At 42.7% G+C, this 18,364-nt stretch overlaps 1 protein-coding gene and 1 long non-coding RNA gene across 11 annotated transcripts in view; one reads left to right on the top strand and one right to left on the bottom strand.

The window, feature by feature from the left end:
* Window positions 1–398: 398 nt before the first annotated feature.
* Window positions 399–18,364, top strand: part of phldb1a (pleckstrin homology-like domain, family B, member 1a) — a 29,611-nt gene continuing 11,645 nt past the window's right edge. For 2 of the 10 annotated variants that reach the window (XM_026181628.2, XM_026181626.2), the window contains exons 1-12: window positions 4,668–5,500; window positions 6,194–6,317; window positions 7,055–7,225; window positions 8,223–8,345; window positions 9,509–10,569; window positions 14,261–14,488; window positions 14,569–14,700; window positions 14,863–15,000; window positions 15,545–15,673; window positions 17,408–17,563; window positions 17,648–17,758; window positions 17,884–17,973. In XM_026181628.2, coding sequence (XP_026037413.2) covers window positions 5,372–5,500; window positions 6,194–6,317; window positions 7,055–7,225; window positions 8,223–8,345; window positions 9,509–10,569; window positions 14,261–14,488; window positions 14,569–14,700; window positions 14,863–15,000; window positions 15,545–15,673; window positions 17,408–17,563; window positions 17,648–17,758; window positions 17,884–17,973 — 2,592 coding nt within the window. In that variant the 5' untranslated portion in view covers window positions 4,668–5,371. Of the gene's footprint in view, window positions 550–3,648; window positions 3,807–4,658; window positions 5,501–6,193; window positions 6,318–7,054; window positions 7,226–7,554; window positions 7,848–8,222; window positions 8,346–9,508; window positions 10,570–14,260; window positions 14,489–14,568; window positions 14,701–14,862; window positions 15,001–15,544; window positions 15,674–17,407; window positions 17,564–17,647; window positions 17,759–17,883; window positions 17,974–18,083; window positions 18,222–18,364 lie in introns of those variants that run through there. The other 8 variants (XM_026181619.2, XM_026181618.2, XM_026181617.2 and 5 more) reach the window with 8 other exon arrangements.
* LOC113030299 (uncharacterized) overlaps window positions 8,136–18,364 on the bottom strand; it is a 30,958-nt gene continuing 20,729 nt past the window's right edge. Inside the window, exons 2-5 of the long non-coding RNA XR_003273568.2 lie at window positions 14,787–14,923; window positions 14,605–14,679; window positions 14,241–14,459; window positions 8,136–8,342 (exon numbers count right to left, since the gene is read on the bottom strand). This is a non-coding gene — a long non-coding RNA (uncharacterized LOC113030299). The remainder of the gene's footprint in view (window positions 8,343–14,240; window positions 14,460–14,604; window positions 14,680–14,786; window positions 14,924–18,364) is intronic.

The following is an 18,364-nucleotide window of genomic DNA, read 5'->3' as shown; positions in this document are numbered from 1 at the left end:
TCCTTCTGCAAGTTTTGAAGTTTTGATTTTCATTATCCACAAAACACCTCGTATGTTAATTACAGTTTGGTGAAGCTGTGACTGGAACAAAAGCAAATATCTAGACTGAAAAGAAGGGTTTTTCCAAGTTCATGGGTAATCTTTGTTTATACAGCATCTGAAAAGTAATAGAGTTTAGATGTACTCAAGCTGCTGTGAAATAAACAACTATATTTGTCTGAACATGAGAAAATCTTGGTATAAGCAACAAATCTGTGAGAAACAAAGTTATACATGGACACAGAAGGACCTGCTTAATGAAGGGAAAGAGGAATGATGAGTGGGAAGAGAAAAAAAAAGAGGGCTGGAAAGAGGGGGGTTGGATCTGCTACAATGATGTTCAGACACACCGAAACATTCACTTTGAACGTTACTCAACAGCAGCGAAGATGCTCGAGAAAAGAACTGGAAGACTTTTCACATGAAAGCTTGGGAGGATGCCTTGTCTTGTGTTTTTAATCTTTGGACTGAATCATACTGCAGAAGAGGAGATGTTCCTTTCGAGCTTGGGTATGGGAAAACAAAAATATTTATTTGAGTGTTTGTATGTGTGTGTGGAAGACAGAAGGGCATCACCAGGGTTTTGCGGCAGGTTACGCATCTTTGCATTATCTTTAAAGGCAGGCTTTTGATTTAACTGGGAGGCATGAGCAGGTGAAAGTCATCTGACAGGGAGAAAAATAGGAGCCAAACCCAGGTGGCTCTGAATGGACACTTTAGTGTGTGTGTGTGTGTGTGTGTGTGTGTGTGTGTGTGTGTGTGTGTGTGTGTGTGTGTGTGTGTGTGTGTGTGTGTGTGTGTGTGTGTGTGTGTGAGAGAGAGAGGGAGAGAGTTCTCAGGCTGTCTTTGGTGAAATAACAGTATGGTGAGGTATTTCTCCGACATGCCAGTGAGGTGCAACTGTGCCTGAGTGAGTATAGCTTTCTTGCTATGAGGGAACTTTGCTTGTTTACATGTAAATAAGTATCTGATGAGTCCATACAGACATACTAAAAAAGCTGAAGAAGACAAGTGGACAGATGTCACGCGTGAAGACAGTCCATTGGTTTTGTGGGCAGCTCAAACTCTTTTGCGGTAATGTCTCTAATTTCCTGTTGTTCACTAGTTCGTTTGGCTTTGTGCCTTTTCTGAGCATCATTTGACTAATCACATGATTTGAGCTGGTACTGTTTTTTCTCAGTGTGACTGGATTTGTTTCAATTTAGCCAATCAGGAGGTTTGAATGGCATTCTTGTGTGTGTGCATTATTACTGTACAGCAGCAATGTTCTGATATTATTCCAAAAATGAGACCCGGTGTTTCCCATAACTCTACAAACAATTTGGGCTGCAGATGTTCTGTGATCGCTCCACGATCACCGCCTCCTTCTGGATAGTATTTCCTGTCCTGAGCTGAGCCTCGCCAACCCCTCAACATGTGGCATCAGAATAATTACAGGTTACATTTAGGTTAAGGTTTGTCTAAAAGGAAATGTTTTGTTTTGTCCTGTCAGTGTTAAGGGAAGGGGTAGGATTGATGCTTGGTCTGAGAGGTAGTAAAGAGTGAGACCCTCAATTTAAGGCAATGAAATCTGCGTTATGTGTAAGCTGCTTCTCATCAAGCTTCCTACACAGCCTGCATGAGTGTTGACTGCCTGAGCCCCCACTTGCATAATTGTTGCCATCTTCACTGTTTCCACCTGCAGCCTAATGTCATCCTGCAGAGACCTGCAGACATCTGTTTCACAGTGTGTAACTGCAGGGTTCACAAGCTGACTGATCCAAACCTCCTACCAGACAAGCAGTTCAGTATCTGTGGGAAATCACACACTCACAGCATAGCTTGTTTTGGACTTTTATTATTATCATCTCAGAGTGCTCACAGCCAGGCTGAGATATCACTGCAGACAGTTCAGAAAGACTGAAAAGTTCATCTTCAACTTGCTTTGCCTGCCTGGACTTTTGTGCATCTGCAAGCTACTTTGCAACCCACCTCCCCACCAACTCCACTTTACCTGCTTTGTCTGACTTCATTTATATACTTTCCTCTATGAGAATTACACTGTGGTACTGGGCAGCATGGTGGCACAGTGGTTAGCAATGTTTTTCCCCTGCCTTACATAGTTCAGTGACATGCTGTTAGTAAGGTTAGGTTAACTACTGATTGTCAATCGGCCATAGGTGTGAATGGTTGATTGTCTCTCTTTCTTAGCCATGTGACATACCTGTGCAGGGTCAACCCCACCTGATGCACCATGGCAGCTGGGATAGGCTCCTGCAATCCCGAATTGGATAAGTGGAAGCAAATGGATGGATGGTCTTTAGTCTATGTTTTAATAATTATTACTATCGTCATGGCAACTGCAGAACTGAAGAAGCCTCTCAGATGAGAGGTGAAAGGTTTATTCTTTCCAAGCTCCTTAGATTATCTTCATGGTAGTGCTCCTTGATTAAAGTAATATATTGATATCCACTTGGGTACCTATCTATATAAGTAAGTAAGCAGCTATCTATTCTGTTAAAGAAAGATATGTGGAAACTCCTTGGCCCACTAGATAACTGCATTCACCATTTATCTTTCAGATGTTCCATTTCGTTAAATAATAAAGACTGCATTGTATTTAAAAATCACTTCCATCTGCTTGTTCACATGGATGAACAGCTATATGGGGATTTCCATTGTAATCACCATTTAAAGGTCATTTAGTAAACTTTACCCCCTCAGCTGTAGCCTCCACATGATCGCTGAGGACTCAAAACACAAACCTTATCTGCAGACCTCTGCAGTCTTCAGTCCATCGGGTTACTAAGCTGCCTCTGTTTGTTTGTTTTCATTCTCCTCAGTGAGTCATCATCCGTCTCACTTCCTCCCTCTACTCTCTGGCCGCCGACCATGGGAAAAGCCTTGAGAGATCAATAGTGGAGGCTTTCTCCCACTCTCTTCTACTCTCTCTGTGTTTGTCTGTAAGCCAAATAGTTCCTGTGGGATGTCTGAAAAGATGCTCACATGTGTTCGCTCACTTCCTGTGGACCTTTCATATCGCTCTGCTCCATCATTACACAGTGGAAGCATTGTAATCCACCGTCGTCCATTTAGTTAGCGTTATCATAAAGTGTTGTTCGACAGTTTTCCAGAGTGGAAACACTTCTTTTGGAGTTCGTTGCATCAGCGGTCCAGAGCTCAGAGCAGGAAGTCAGAGGACACAAGGTCTTTTCCATCACCGCCTCCTACACTTTATGTTATTTCCTGCATGGGTTAGACTGTTAACACCTGCTTAACCCATAGACACTTTTAAGGAGACAGCCCCGCCTTGTGTGATTGGGCGGTGCGGTCCATTTGAACTTTCATTTAATGGAAAGCTTGTTGAGAGCCTGAACATTTCAACCATTCTCTCAGCAGGATGTGAACTCTGTGCAGAGCTAATTCTGGAGTGTTCTGAAACTGCATGTTCGGGTGAAGTTATTTACTCATAATTGCCAAAAAAAGGAGAAGCAATCAATATGGAGGAATTGGGAGTATGTTTTGGAGGGCAGTGCCTGGTTCCCCTCTACTGTTTGTAACTGTAATCTGATGTAATTCTGCACCGGGATGGGCAGGAGAAGGGGTTGGGAGGAGGGAAATAGCAGAGGAACTCAGTGAGTGAATGAAAAAAGCAAGGAGCTAGACATACACAATAATGTGGACACTGCTCTATGTGCTAGCAACTGTCAGGCAAACCCATGGACCCAGCTTTTGTCTGGACTTAGCAAGAGTAAAGAGATGGTAAAAGCTGCCTGTCTGTCAGTGAAGTAAGTAAACACTTGGCTGTTTTCACCAGCACTGTTGTGCTAATATCTTCTCTTTGTAATATAACTCTATTTTATTTCATGTTTTTTATTGATCATTCCAGCTGTTAGATTTTCTGTGTATTCCTCTGATTTTTCATTGTTCACTCTAAACCAAAGTCATTTCTCTTTAAAAGTGGCAGCCCAGTCTGTGTGGCAGGCAAGTATCTATTTTCAGAAGCTTGTGGCAGCTCTGAAGGGCATAACTGCCTCCATAATGACAGGTTACTATGCGAGGGCCTGCATTCGCAAGCATTAAAACTGTTCCTCTGCCTGGGTGTGTACGTTAAATTACTGAGGCTTTTTGGAGCAGGAGCATATGTGTTTGTGTGTGTGAGTGTGTGAGTGAGGCAGACAGAGGCACATTAGCCTGCCCACTCTCCTGTCCTGTGTCTGACTGCGTGGCTCAAAGAGGCCCAGTGTTGACAGGCAGTGGGGCTGACAGCAGAGGCGCGAGGGGTCCTGTGTCAGTGACGAATAGAGGGGATGGTCTGTTCTTCGTGTCACTGGGTCCTCTGAGATTCGCACACTGGACGCGATTGTCAGACGTATGCGGTTTCACCCAGCAGCCTTGCCTGGAGTGACATCAGACGCAGACTGAACGCCCTGTTGTGTAAAAACGCCGTGAGCTAAACTTGGAGCACGCTGGATATTTAAATCTTTTTTAATTAATCAGTGATGACAACATAGGCCGACAAAGAGCTCAGGCCCTTAAAAAAGTGTCTGTGGGAATGACGTGTCTTCTGTGCACTATAACAAACACCGCAAGACATGTCACAGAGTTTAAACCGAATCATTCAAGCACAGTGGCACTGGCGGCGTTGAGCTCTACTTTGAAATGTAAAACCAAGAGTCAAGCACGACACACAGCAGCTTTTCATCCTCGGGTAGACACAACAGACATTAGATAGTAAGGTAGTTGCGTCTACTCTAGTTTTGCTTAGATGCCCAGATGGCAAAACAAGTGATAGTGAAAGATGCGGATGGGAGCTTTTAGTGGAAATATGAATGAGTCATCCGGGCTGCCTATGTGTTTGTGCGTGTTTGTTTGAGCCATGTCTAGTCCTCATGGCTTGTTGTAGCTCTCCTGTCTGACTGGAGGAAGACGAGCAGACAGCCGGCTCTAATCTGCAACATGTTTCTGCAGACAGTTTGGACTGTTTGTTTGTAAGATCACGGTGACTCACCACAGCCAGACGAAGCAGTCATCTGACCCCTGATGAGTAAAGCACCTGCAGAGCCAGCTCAAACTGCTGTATATCCAAAGCACATTTCACATAAAATCTGTGGTTGCTATTGTTGTGTTTGTTGCTCTCATTCTCGAACGTTTTTTTTTTTTTTTAAAGGCTGAGGCATAAATCAATAGCAGCTTTCTTGATGGATTGCTCTGTGTTTAGTTCTGAAGAAACAATTACTCTGTACAACGGTTTGGTCACATGGGCTTATAACTGGGACAGAAGAGCTTCTATGGAAAGCACTGTTCTCATTGTAGTACAACTGTAGTAGCAGTATTCCCAGTGCTCCCATTCATGCCCTGCCACTCTGTCTCTGCGCTTCAGGACCTTCATGAGTCGGATAACTCTGCCAGTCCAGCCGACATGGACCGCATGAGCAGGAATAAAGTGGAGCATGGGCGACAAACGCACCAGGTCTTACAGGTGAGGCATTTCTTCCTGCGGTGCCACTGACTATTTATAGCAGACACAAGTTAAGATAAATTGTAACTTGTTTTACTAGCAGCATCTGTTGTAAGTCAGCTTTATTCAGCATTACTGAGAGGTTTACGCGTTTAAAAGCAGGAGCATAGCAGTAATATCAGCTTCACATCCATTAGTGCAAGCTTTCAGAGCAAGCATATCTGGTTTTATAGCACAAGACTATAAGTGTAGTAATGTAAGTGTGCTTTTGCTCTAACTTTTCTGACTTTCTTTCTACAACTCTTTATTTTTAACTCTTTATTTTTTAACAAATACGTCTGACTTTGCCAAATAAAATCAGTCATTATCCTATTAAAATGATCCCAGTGTTTCCCAGCTGCAGACAGACATCTGGGTTGTGCACGGATTTATTTCCAGCATCACAAAATGTAGCTGACTATTGAACTAATGCCATGTACAACACATAAGAATTTGTCCATCTGAAAATCTTATTCATGGGAGAGAAAAAAAGCCACATTACTGGGTGAGGCCTGTAGTGCAATCCAACTCAGGCTTAATTACATGCTATATGTTATGTTGTGACACGCTGTTTACTTCATGCATACAGATCCAAATATTACCCACTACTATTGTCTTAAACAGATCCTTATGCTGTGTAAAAATAACTCTGATGATGTTTTATTATTTTAACAGAGCACTCCGCTCGACTTGATTGAAACAGGCAAATCCCTCAAAGTCCAGGCAGAGCGCCCCCACCTGGTCAGCCTGGGAAGTGGACGCCTGAGCACAGCCATCACTTTACTACCACTGCTGGAAGGTCACAACCCTTATGTGTGTGTGTGTGGTTTTGAGAATATATCTGTGTGTTTGGTTGACAGTTAGGGTCTCAACTGGAGAATTATAATCATAAGTGGAGTCTACTGTATTTTACTGACACTTCCTTAAGTGGAATTGCCAAATGTGAGGCAATTGTTCTTTAATAAGTAAGCAGCACGGAATGTCAAGAGTAATGAAGTGACAGTGACTGATGACACACTAACTTCTGAGCGTGTTGTTGTTACTTGTACTGAGGCACACTTACAAATGCTGCCTGTGATTTCCTTGCACCATTTGTCTCTGTCTTCCCCCGAGCCTTAACATTTCACAGGAGAGAGAGGAGAGGCTGTGGCACCCCAGAGAAAAGAGGGGATTTGTGTGTGTGTATGTGTGCTCCATTTCCTCTGTGCTAAAATATAAATATAGTATGTGTTTGTGTCAGGCTATATTTACTGTACCTACAGACAAAATGTAACTGATAACCTAAGAACAACACACCAGGGTCAGCAGATGGGTGTATTAATTTCCACTGATGAGATCCCTGTTATCTGTCAGGCTAAACACACCTCCTGAGACCTACACCTGTTATTTAACATGAGTTCATAAGCTGGTTCCATTTGTGACTCAACTCACATCATCACTGGCTTTGAACTGCAGGTCTAAGAATGTTTTACTAATGTATTTCGAACCACATGACTCTCCAAAATTATTGACAGATGTTTTTCTTTCTTGTTGCAGGGAAAACCACGCTGGGCAGTGAGGGGACAGATATCCCCCTGCAGGGCCCCGGCATCGCAGCTAAGCATTGCTACATTGAAAACCAGGGAGGCAACATCACCTTGTACCCATGTGGAAACCAGTGCTCAGCAGATGGCGTTCGCCTCACCAAACCTTATCGGCTTACTCAAGGTAGCACCGTCACAGGCTTAAGTAACTAAAATAACTGCTCTTTACCCTGTTTACCAGTTTTACCAAAATACAAAATATAAACCTGATGGTGACAGACTGAGTAGGGCAAACAGTTGCTTTTGCAGAGCTGCAATAGAAAATAAAATGTTGAGTATCCGAATGTCTAAATTAAGGCTACGTTGATAAAAACACTGCCAGGCGTCATGATGACAAAACAATTCCAAGCCCTTCCGGTAACATGCATAGTTGCTATAAAAAAAAAAGACATTACAGTCCCACCCCCCTCAGTCCCCTCTCTATAAGATCCAAGCCAGCAGCTATACCAAAATGTCATTTGAAGCCGGTATGTGTGGAGGCAGCAGCTGCTGAACAAGAATACTTCAGGCTTTGCTTCATTCAAAGGACAACTGAAAAAGACCAGTACTCGTAAATGGAGGAAATGGCTTTGTTTATACATCATAAGGAACAACGATGCGGGTCTATGGACTCTAAAGGATCAGCTACATGTTAAACTTCGTGTGGAATATCAGTACAAAACTTCAGGAGTATCAGGGATTCTTGAAAGACTCCAGAAATGCAAGCTACTGATGAGGAGCTGATTTCACTTACCGGTTAATTACATGTAAGTTGAACTAGTCAGCTCATGTTAGTTAACAAGTCAAAACTTTGTTTAGGAGGTTCAAACTCGGCATTTCATCATCAAAAAAGAAAGAAATCTTTATTTTACCACCTCATCTGGTGGTTTGCAATCACACCTCACTCACCTTCCAGTGCACCGATTACTGACAAAGGAAAGCATGAATTGGTCTGCATACTGTAGGACACATGCAGTGGTCTGTAAAAAGTATAAAGTTGTAAGATCTAAATTAAATTATAATGTTTGGAAAAAATACATAGATTAACAACAGTCCAGTTTTATTGCTGTAGATTTATTGTGATATGAATGATGTTGACAGCAAATAAAGTTTTGTATGTCCATGGCCGCCTCCCCTGGCAGGGTGCATGCTGTGCTTCGGTCAGTCGGCCTTTTTCCGTTTCAACCATCCCGAAGAGGCTCAGAGGATGAAGAGCATGCTACCAGAGGGGACCCGCGGGCTGAGCGCCACAAAAACTCCATCTGGTAAAGATCCCATTTTAATGATTATTAAATGCAAACACCATTCCAACATTTCCTGTGTTCCTAATATAATCTTGTTGCAACAACTGTGTGTACGAGGGTTGCACAGTTTGCTCAGCAGCTATTCTGGGCAGAGCAAATGCTTTGGGCACACAAACCACTTTGGAGTCATAATTTCCTGCTGTAAAAGTCAATCAGTTCCTGTTAAAGTTGAATAGGTGCCTTACAATTTGACACTGTTTAGTTTAAAGTGATTAAGAGGCCGGATGTCTGGGTAGAATGACATTCAGACATCAAACTTTAGGTGGTTGCCTTTTTAAAATACCCACAGATCAAGGCTTAGATCCTTGTTAGTGAGATTTTAAGCAGTAAACAAAATCTGACTGAGATACTTGTTGCAAAAGCGAAAAAGTCAAACATTTTCAGCCCTGCTAGTCTTGACGTTTGACTGAAATATTATTATCTTTGACAGGATGCAGAAATAGCTTGTTCAGAGCTAATTATCTGTGGCCTACATTGTGATCTACTCCACTTAAATCTGTGATTCTCGCTCAGTGTGTGACCTCGTTGCACAAAAAGATTGCTGTAATCTTTTCTTGCTTTTAATATGTCAGCTGTTACACTTACATTTGTGTTATGTTATACTACTCTGGCCCACCGCCTACTGTAACTGCTGCCCTGTGCTCTAGGTGATATTTAGAATCTATTCTCCTCTGACCTTACTGCTCTGGCTGTCAGTGCCTGAACAGTAAGAGCCGCCACACCCTGCCCACTGTGTTCACTCTTTCCTGACCAAACCCTGATTTCATCTGCTCTGAATGAGGTACATGGCTGTCGATGTATATTTAGCTGCTTTGGATCCCTTTAGGATTGCAGCACAGCTAAGGAGCATCCCGACCACTGGTTCATACAGGAACCTATGGGCTCCAAGACATTTATCACTATTAAGCCACTATGTATGAATGTGCGTGTGCAACAACATGCGCAGGCGGGGTGTGTTTTTCCTTGTGTGGACTGACCCTCTGTGTCCTGGAGCCGTCCTGAGGCATGGTGGAGGTCAAAAGGACAAAGATGTCACACTGAGTGTTTATGTGTTTGCTCAACTGTCTTCTCCCTTTATTCAGCAGGAATGCTCATGCACAAGTGTTTCTGTCTTCCTCCTGCAGACCCCCATAAGGCTCTGAATGGGAACCATGACTCCAAAATTAACAGTATGGCAAAAACCTTGCAGGACTCTTTGGTGCTCAAGACTTCATCATCACCGGGGATTGGTAAACATCCCGTTCCCCCAGACATGCTCAATGGAACTAGCAACTCCAAAATAGATGTCTCAATTTATGAGAACAGCAGCAGCTTCCTGGGCCATAACCTTGACAGCAAAACACCTGCCCGGTTACCTCATACCAATCACACCCCTGTCCCGCATCCACGGCCCTCACTCTCTGTGGCTGCAAGTGGTACCAGTGGAAGTCAAAAGGCCCAGGAGAGTCCAAAGCCTCTGAGGAACGCAAGGGCAGAGGCAACATCATGCCCCACACAACATATCAGGGGTTCAGGACAGAGCGCAGAAAACTTAAGCCAAAGCCACAAACCATCATCCATCAAGTTTTACCCAAAGACTCCGTCAAGCCCTCAATTAAGGGGTTCCACCCTACAGAAGAGATCCCAGAGCCCCTTGCGAGAGCAGGTTCAGTCTCTTTCCCATGTAGACATATCTCAAAGGGTCATTACTCCAGACTCGTCTGGGTCCACCGCCCTGAGGGTGCCCGGCAGAGGGACCTCAGGATCGCAGGGTTCGGCTCTGCCCCTTCCCTCACAGGGCTTCAATGCTAACCCCATCCTAGAGAGCCCCCAGGGCAACCGCAAACTCACGACTCCTTCAAAAGCAGAAGTCATGCGGGCACTGTATGCCCAGAGTCCATCACCACTCCCTGGGCTGGAGAAGGAGCAGGGAAGCAGGCAGTCAAGGCCTGCGCCAGGAAATGCCATGGTCTCAAGCTTAGGCTCTGCATCTGGTTTGTCTCCTGTCGCTAGCCCTCATAGCGTAAGAAAGACTTCTTTTCCGACTGCCAAGGGATCATCCGGCAAGGACCCAAATCTTCCAAAACCATACACTCGGGAACGTAAAAACAGCATCTCTGAGATCAGCGACAATGAGGACGAGCTGCTTGAATACCATCGCTGGCAGAGAGAGGAGAGGCTGCGTGAGCAGGAAATGGAGAAACTGGTAAGTGAACATCAATACTGGTTTGCAGTTGTGGAAACAAGTATAAGTGCAGTGTTCAATCTCTTTTTAGCAGTGTTTGAATCTTGTTTGATTGTAGAAAGGAAATAAACGTATTTGGTTTATTTTCCACGCTATGAACAGAGATCTTTAGCTTCATACACAGCAATAAAAACAACACAGGACTATGAATGAAGACTAAGACTACAGGGATAACAAAGTGTATGACTATAAAGGGCATAAACACAGTTAAGTAGAAGAGGCACTGCTGGCATAGCAGACTCCATGTCTGCTTTCATGTCTTCTCTAAATCCTGTTGCATACTTCCAGCAGCTCATCTCCTCTGAGCATTACTGGAATGGTCAGCCCATGTGGCCCGAATGACACGGAGTGAACATTCTTCCAGAAGTGTTGGGGTCCAGAGCGGAGGGTCGGGCTGGTTATTTACCAAGAGAATGAGCTGCTTTTACTTTCAAAGCTATCTGCGCTCGACTCAAGGCTCTTTCCTATTTGTACCCACACTCGATCACAGATCGTATACTTGTAATCCATCTTCAGTCTACTCCTCACACACACCACCCCCTACCCAACCCCCATACATCAGCCCCACCTCATCCTGCCGGCTTAGTGACAGCTGAAGCGCCCACCTCAGCGGCTGGTCGCTGCCTGGCCTTCATGTCCGCACTCTATTTAAGGACCCAAAGGGTTTCTGGTAACAAATAAAATAGTTACTACTTGAGCGACTCTAGAATTGTGTTGAGTCACCTGCAGTGTCATGTGTAGACAACGTTGCCTACTACCCAAGGAGTTAAAGAACAGATATTTCTTGTACTAAGCGTGTGCTGGTTAGTTTTTTTCCCTTGTGATCTATATTTGAATTTATTTCTTTATAAGCCTGTCTTGTCTGGCAGCTCTTGGAATCAAAATTGGGATCTGAATTCACTATTGTGTCAAATATATTTGCTTTTCCAAAATGAGCACTATATACTCTCTTTAGGCTCCTCTTGTTCATTTTTGTTATTGTTCTTAAGTGCAAGTGTAATATGGCAATGCCGGGCTTGACAGGCATGAAGAAAGAGTAAGAAAAGGGCCAAGAAAGCAGGTGAAAAGACAGAAATAAGAGGACTTTACATAAGTGGAAAATCTATATCTATGTGTATATATATTTTAATTTAATTCCAGTATTTGACTTTAGTTTTTCACAAGCTAAAAGCAGTATCATTTGCTGTTTTGTCAAACACCTTCCTATGCAGAAGCTTTATGAAACTTTACTGAGTAATAGCACACATATAGAAATCATATGTTCTGACTCGACCAACCACTTTGTGACCATTTTAATAGGCAACTGTAATATTAACTAATTATTGTAAAGTCAGATAATAATTATGTAGAGGTTTGGCTCATTAGCTTATTTGCATGAAGGCCAGTGTGGGATAGCCGGACTCTGATCAGAGGTTAAAAAGATTTTTTTGGCTTAATTTGGCAGAAAGGTTGGAAAAGTGCCTTAAGTGTAAACCTGGCTCCTACTAAGAATGAAAAGTTAAATTATGAGCTTTAGCAGTTTCTAGAAGTTTTTTTATTTTTCTTTTTACATTAATTTTCCGGGGGCTTTGATCTGTGTTGCCATGTGGTGTTTAGCAATCTCGCTTCAAAGCCAGTCCTGGGCTCAGACCTGCCTGTTATTTTTCTCTCGTTTCCCTCAGTATCTGTAACTGCATGGGTTTTGTCCACGTGCCCTGGTTTATTGTCTGTTAGGTAGATTTATAACTTGTTTAAGCAAGAATGGTTGTCTGTCTTTGTGTGTCAGCCCTGTGATAATCCAGCTCTCTCCCAGTGTCAGCTGGAGCAGTGATTCTCTCCTGCCCTCTCGTTTTTACCACACAGTCTTGGTTCTTTAGTAGAATGGCGCTAACAAACCCCACTGGCATGTAGAGAAACATTTTCAGGGCCTTTAATACGTTCTTGTTTTTTAGTATCATAATCTTGTATTAAACCCTAAAACACACAAATTGCAGACCTGCTGGGACAGACAAAAGGAGGATATCCTCTCAGTAAAATACATTCCTATATTTGGCAAGCCACACTCTTGGCACAGTTGGCACAGATGCAGAACCCACCTATAGTTATAATATTGCCTGCACTTTAAAACCCTATTCTGCAGGTTATCTCTCAGGAAAAGCAAAGGGCATTGTCAGAGAGGAAGTAATGCAATAGAGAATTTAATTTTAGCACCACTTCCACTGAGAAGTGGCCACAGGGTATTTTTGAGAGAGAGCTGGAGTTAATTGAGAAAGTTTCCTTTATAAGACATGAAATTCATGCATTTGCTTCGTTGGTTATAGTAACAACTCATACAGTCACGTGGAACAGAAAAGTACACACTCGTTCAATATGAAATCCATCGTTCTACAGTGAGGAAGATTATTCACTAGTGTAAACGTTCAAGACACTTGCCAATCCTCCCAGGAGTGGAGATCATTGCAAAAATTACCTCATGGACAATTATTGGACAAAATATTATAAAATATTACAATTATAAAAAACAACCAACAAGCATGGCTTCTGACAGTGGCCCTCATTTACTAATATGTGTGTGGAAATGTTGTTATAAAGTGCATATGCTAAGTTTTCTTCGGGTTTATGAAATGTGGGCACTCCCCATTTTTTCTTTATAATGAAACGCATTTACCTTTAGGTGAAGCAGACACTGTGGTGAAGTGGAGAAACTGGTCGCTTGTTAATGAAGTTAATGAAAATCTAGATTCTCCAGCATCTGGAGATCTGAAAATCTAAGATATTTATGTAAATACATATTTTTCAGAATAACTGTGCTCCATGAGACAACATCTCAGAGGTATTAAAATAATTTGTATTGTGCCTACTGATGCAAACTAAGGGTGAAACTAAGTAAGAATTAATGTTGAATCATCAACTTAAAACCTGCTTTACTATGCTCACTTGTATTAAAAATGTAATAACATATAGCTTAAAATAATTAGCGTTACAATCTATAAAACCATTTTATGGTTTACGTTGACTTTATATCTATATATTTAGCCCCTTTTCCTAATCTAGAATGTCATTTCATAGTTTTCACAGTACTGCTTTTTTCCCTCAGACAGTCTGAGGGGTAAATCTTGCAACAACAGAGCTGGTGGTTTTAACTGGCTGATTTTTTTATGTAGCAGACAAAAGCAGAGTACAGGAAGAAGCACATTGGGTACAATTGTACCTCGTATTGCCAGACTCCTCGCTGGAATGATGATTACATACTCCACATACTTTTAGTATTAAAGCAAACATGCTATTGTCTGCTGTAATGAGAGACAACACTGGGCCACAAGTTCAAACCATGTGAGATGATGCAGTAGGCAAAAAATAAGTTTGTAAAAAAGTGCAACATCTACCGCAATACATTCATCCAGCACACACAGATCTTGCATTGTTGGGATTTCTTAGTTACAGCAGACTGTGTTTTCATAAACAACTCAAGCAGCTCAGACAGGTTTGACCAAGAAGCCCCCTCCCGAGAGACAGTCTGCATCAGCTTCAGCCCTGCTGCTATCGGGTTACTGTTGTCCCATGCCAGCGGCAGAGGGACAGCTGCCTAAATGGGACAATGTCACTCAAGGACACGAATCTATACAGTGATCTCTAATATCAGCCGTGCTTACATTTTGCATGTCTTCTAAAGGAGCGACAGAGACTGGAGACCATCCTGAATTTGTGCGCAGAGTATAATCATGAGGACGGCTCTGTGGAGCTGGAGAAGAGTGGTCTGCTGGGTGCTGGTAGAGGACTTTGTTCAGACTCGGGAGGGGGGATGGCTCTCCCGGGAGACGGCCGAAACCAGAGGGTGAGAGAGAACGACGAGGAAATCCAGAGAGAGGAGTCTAGCAGCACAGAGAGCACGCACCAAGAGGTAAAATACACATCCTAGTGTTAAATGATGTGGCTGATCTGAATTGTGTTATTTTTATTAATATGTAAATCTGCACTCAGTGTGAAGAGCTGTTAGCTGGACAGGAGGAGATTTACCTGGAGGAGGAGAGGAACAGGATCCTGGCCAGGGTTGATGATTTGAAACACAGAGTCAGTGAGCTGGAGCAGCAGCTGCAAGAGACCAAACATGAGGTCAGCAGGCACACATGTACACTGCCGTTTATAACCATTAATGAAATATTTCACCTTTTAGCTTGCGTGCTCTTAGATCAACTCACCAATGCAGCAAGAGGAGCAGAAGCTCTTTATAGTATTTGTTTAACTTGCAGACTCTGACTCCATATTTGTCTGTAGGTGGAGATGGAGCAAGCCCTGCTGCAGGCAGAGTGGCGGGCAGAACAGGAGCAGGTGGAGGCTGAAAATGAAATAATCTCTCAGCTACAGCTCAAACTCAACCAGCTGGACAAGGCCACCCAGAAAGAGAAGGACAAGGTGGGCGTAAATCCAGTAGGCGTTGATTTTACATGTACAAACTGCACGTGAATAACATGTTCTTGAATCTGAACACGTGAATCTCACTCATTCATCATGAATATGCAAATATTCTAGATACACTAAAATCTACATATAGACAATCTTGTCAGCTGACTTGCACTGCTTATGTCGAAAACACAAGAGACACATGCACACATCTGTTTAAAAAACACAGAGTAAAAGAACAACTTCAAGTCTTGCCGAATGTGATCAAAAGTGCTTATGAGATATGCAGAAGCTCTTTTAATTATATTTAATAATTACATTTTACCAAATGCTCTAAACATCTTAAATGCATAACACCTCTGCTTGGCCTAACCTCTAGTTCCTCTAAATCTTCTCTAACTTGCCTTGATTACCAGTTAGCCTCCAAGCCTGACTGCATGAATTTGAGTTACCCGTGATTTTATTTTTCTCCTTGGTGTTGTACGTGTGTCTGAATGTGGGCATAACTGTGTGCACGTATGTGTGTGTGTGTGTGTGTATTTCTGTGTGTTTTTAGGGGAGGGCTAATGTGTCGGCTGAGCGGAAGGCCCTGGAAAAGCAGAGGAATGAGTACAATGAGCTGAAGAGGCAGTTTGATAAGTGCCCCTTGTCTCTAAGGGAACAGTTACAGGAGCAGCTCAGCAGGGTCAGTGTTCTCACGCAGCCCACAGGCTGGAAATAGTGAGTTATAATATACAGAATACTGCAATACTGCACAGAAGCGACACTGACTCTGTCTTGAAGCACTCAGAACTACTCATAAGTCTGTGCATTTCCTCATTTTCTCTTGTGCTTCATCAAATACACCAGGTTTATCATGTTAATGTTACCTGTAATCGTCAGTGCACAAAAGGAATCTCATTCAGCAGGTTTTAGTCTGCTGCTTATTCGCTGCCATTCCCTCATTCTGGATGCTTGACAATGTCAGTCTCAATTAGTAATAAATATTAATATTATTAACAGCTTTGCTCTAAAATGTGCTTGCCTTCTAGTAGAAAATGAGTTCGAAAACCTTGAGTAATTTTCACTCAAACCCAATTTCAACTCCAGTGTGTCGCCTTGCCTGTACCACTTTTGTCAATGAATTCAAAGAAAAGACTAAAAAAAAAAAACAGGTTGTTATACTCAAAGAAAACTCCCCAACCTTGCTACACATGCTAGTCAGCTAACGAGTTGTAAGTTGTTTAAACTGTTCACTTACGTCTGAGACGTTATGCTGGGAGCCCTCAGTAGCCCAGGCAACGTTTAGTGAGCCAGCAGCCCCTTCTATTGGACAGCAACAATGTTTAGTTGCTATCCTGCAAGAAAAGAAGGCTGCTAGTGCAAACATTGCTAACTTTAGCCTTAATTTAGCTAACCAATATGGCATTGTGTGTGGGTATGTGCAAAGTTATGTGTGGAAGTATCAGCAGGATTTAAAATACAGTCAGGTTTTTGAAGAATGTGGTTTAATAGTCCATGTCCATAAAAACTATGCTACATGTTTCCTCCTGTATGGTCAGCTAGAAAATGACTTTCCAGGAACATCGACAGAAAGAACCATTGCTTACACAAAAGTAGGCCTTATTAAGTACAGTATTAAATAAGCAAATAGAAAAGGTTAAAGGGGCAAAGACAGTTTCTGTGCTATGTTTCTTTAGCAAGTGGTGGTCAGTGAATATTTTCAGCTGCTGATTGATTTGCGGCAGTTTATTCCTTAAACTGTATTTAACAGATGCACCTAACCTACAGGTAACACTGATTCCTTTATAAATTCCTGTTTCTGAAGCCTCTGCTTAGGAGTTTTAGGTGGTCCTATCTTAGATTTTTGAAAGCAGGCGTAAAGGAGGTAGCTCGCTGTGAAACAAAAACACACTGCATGCTGATACATTAGAGAATTGTTTACCACAAAGTAGCTCACCTAAAGCATACATTGTCCTTTCTGAATCTAATTGGGGCTGTGTTGTTGTATTTTGTATTTACCTAGTGATTGAGACCATAAATACTTAAGTGAAGTGTTTACTGAGGTTATGGATCATGTGAGCAGAAGGGTAGTTTCCGATAGATATACTTTACATGAAGTTTGTTTGTTTTTGCAGTTAGAGAAGTCACCTCCTGCTGGTTTTTGGAAATATTGCAGGTTTAGACCAGAAGCTACATTCATCTTTTACATGCACTGGATTGCTGCCAGATAATGCATTGGCAAATAAACAAACATGTTGAAAATAAAAAGAAATGTGTCACTCAAGGGAGTAACATGTGCCAAGTTGTGAATACATAGTTGTTGTTTTTTTGGTCTTTTCATTGTCATTTTATTAACAAAAAAACTACATAGGATATGACCAGCCTCACCCTTTAATAGCATTTCACAGATTTCAATAAGTTCTCTGTTTGTGCACAGAAAGCTGAAGCTCTGGAGTCTGGGACCAAGCAGTTTGAGGAGCTGGAGTTCTGCCAGCTGGAAGAGGAGAGCCGTCTAGAGGAGAAGAAGGAAGCTCAGAGCTCACAACTGCTCCAAGAGCGAGCCGAGTATCACTGCAGTGTGGCCAAGAGGAAGGTGGGGATACATGGCAGAAAACATGCACAGTTTTTGTGTAGAAGCTGACCTCCAGAAGAAGAAACTAGTTGTGTTGATTTGCAGGAAAAGATGGCTGCTCTGGAAGCTCAGGTAAAGCAGCTGGGGTTACAGGCATCTCAAGACTGTGAAAGGCTGGCAAAGGACAGGACAGTGACTTTGCATCTGTTACAAAAGGTTAGCCTGTCACTGTTCAATAACCTACTCTAAAGTGCATTGCGTACACATCATATGGTGATTCAAACATGCAATTATAACTTGCTACGCAACACCTGAATATCCATGTTGGTTCTGGCTTTCAGGAACAAGACATGCTGTGCGCCCTGGAGAAGAAATACCACACGCTGACAGGAGGGAGAAACTTTCCAAAGCCCGGTGGCAGCATGAAAGAGGTGAGCAGGTACATGCGAAGCATCACGTCACAACCACCAGTGGTGTCTGAGCTGGAGGAAAATTACTGCAAAGTGGAACTTCTTTTTACTCAGGTCAACTTTTTAAACAGGAATTGCTTCACATCAGCGAGCCCGACCTTATTTATGTGGATGGTTCTCCTCATAGTCCCTGTCCCTCCTCTGCCTCCTTCTCCTCCTCTTCCTCTCACATCCCCTCCCCCGAGCTATATCCTGTCAGGCTACAAGAGGTAAATCTCGAGAGAGCCTAACAGATCCTAACTCTTGTGTTTCTGCAATTTAAAAAAATGGGCATGACGGTGTGTGGTAGCGTTTACTGACAAACAGCAGCGAGCTTGCAGTGTGTTTGTCAGTAGGTCAACTTTCTGCCTTT

The sequence above is a fragment of the Astatotilapia calliptera genome, chromosome 10 (genome assembly GCF_964374335.1).
Source record: "Astatotilapia calliptera chromosome 10, fAstCal68.1, whole genome shotgun sequence".
NCBI lineage: Eukaryota > Metazoa > Chordata > Actinopteri > Cichliformes > Cichlidae > Astatotilapia > Astatotilapia calliptera.
This window is presented reverse-complemented; position numbering and strand designations above follow the sequence as displayed.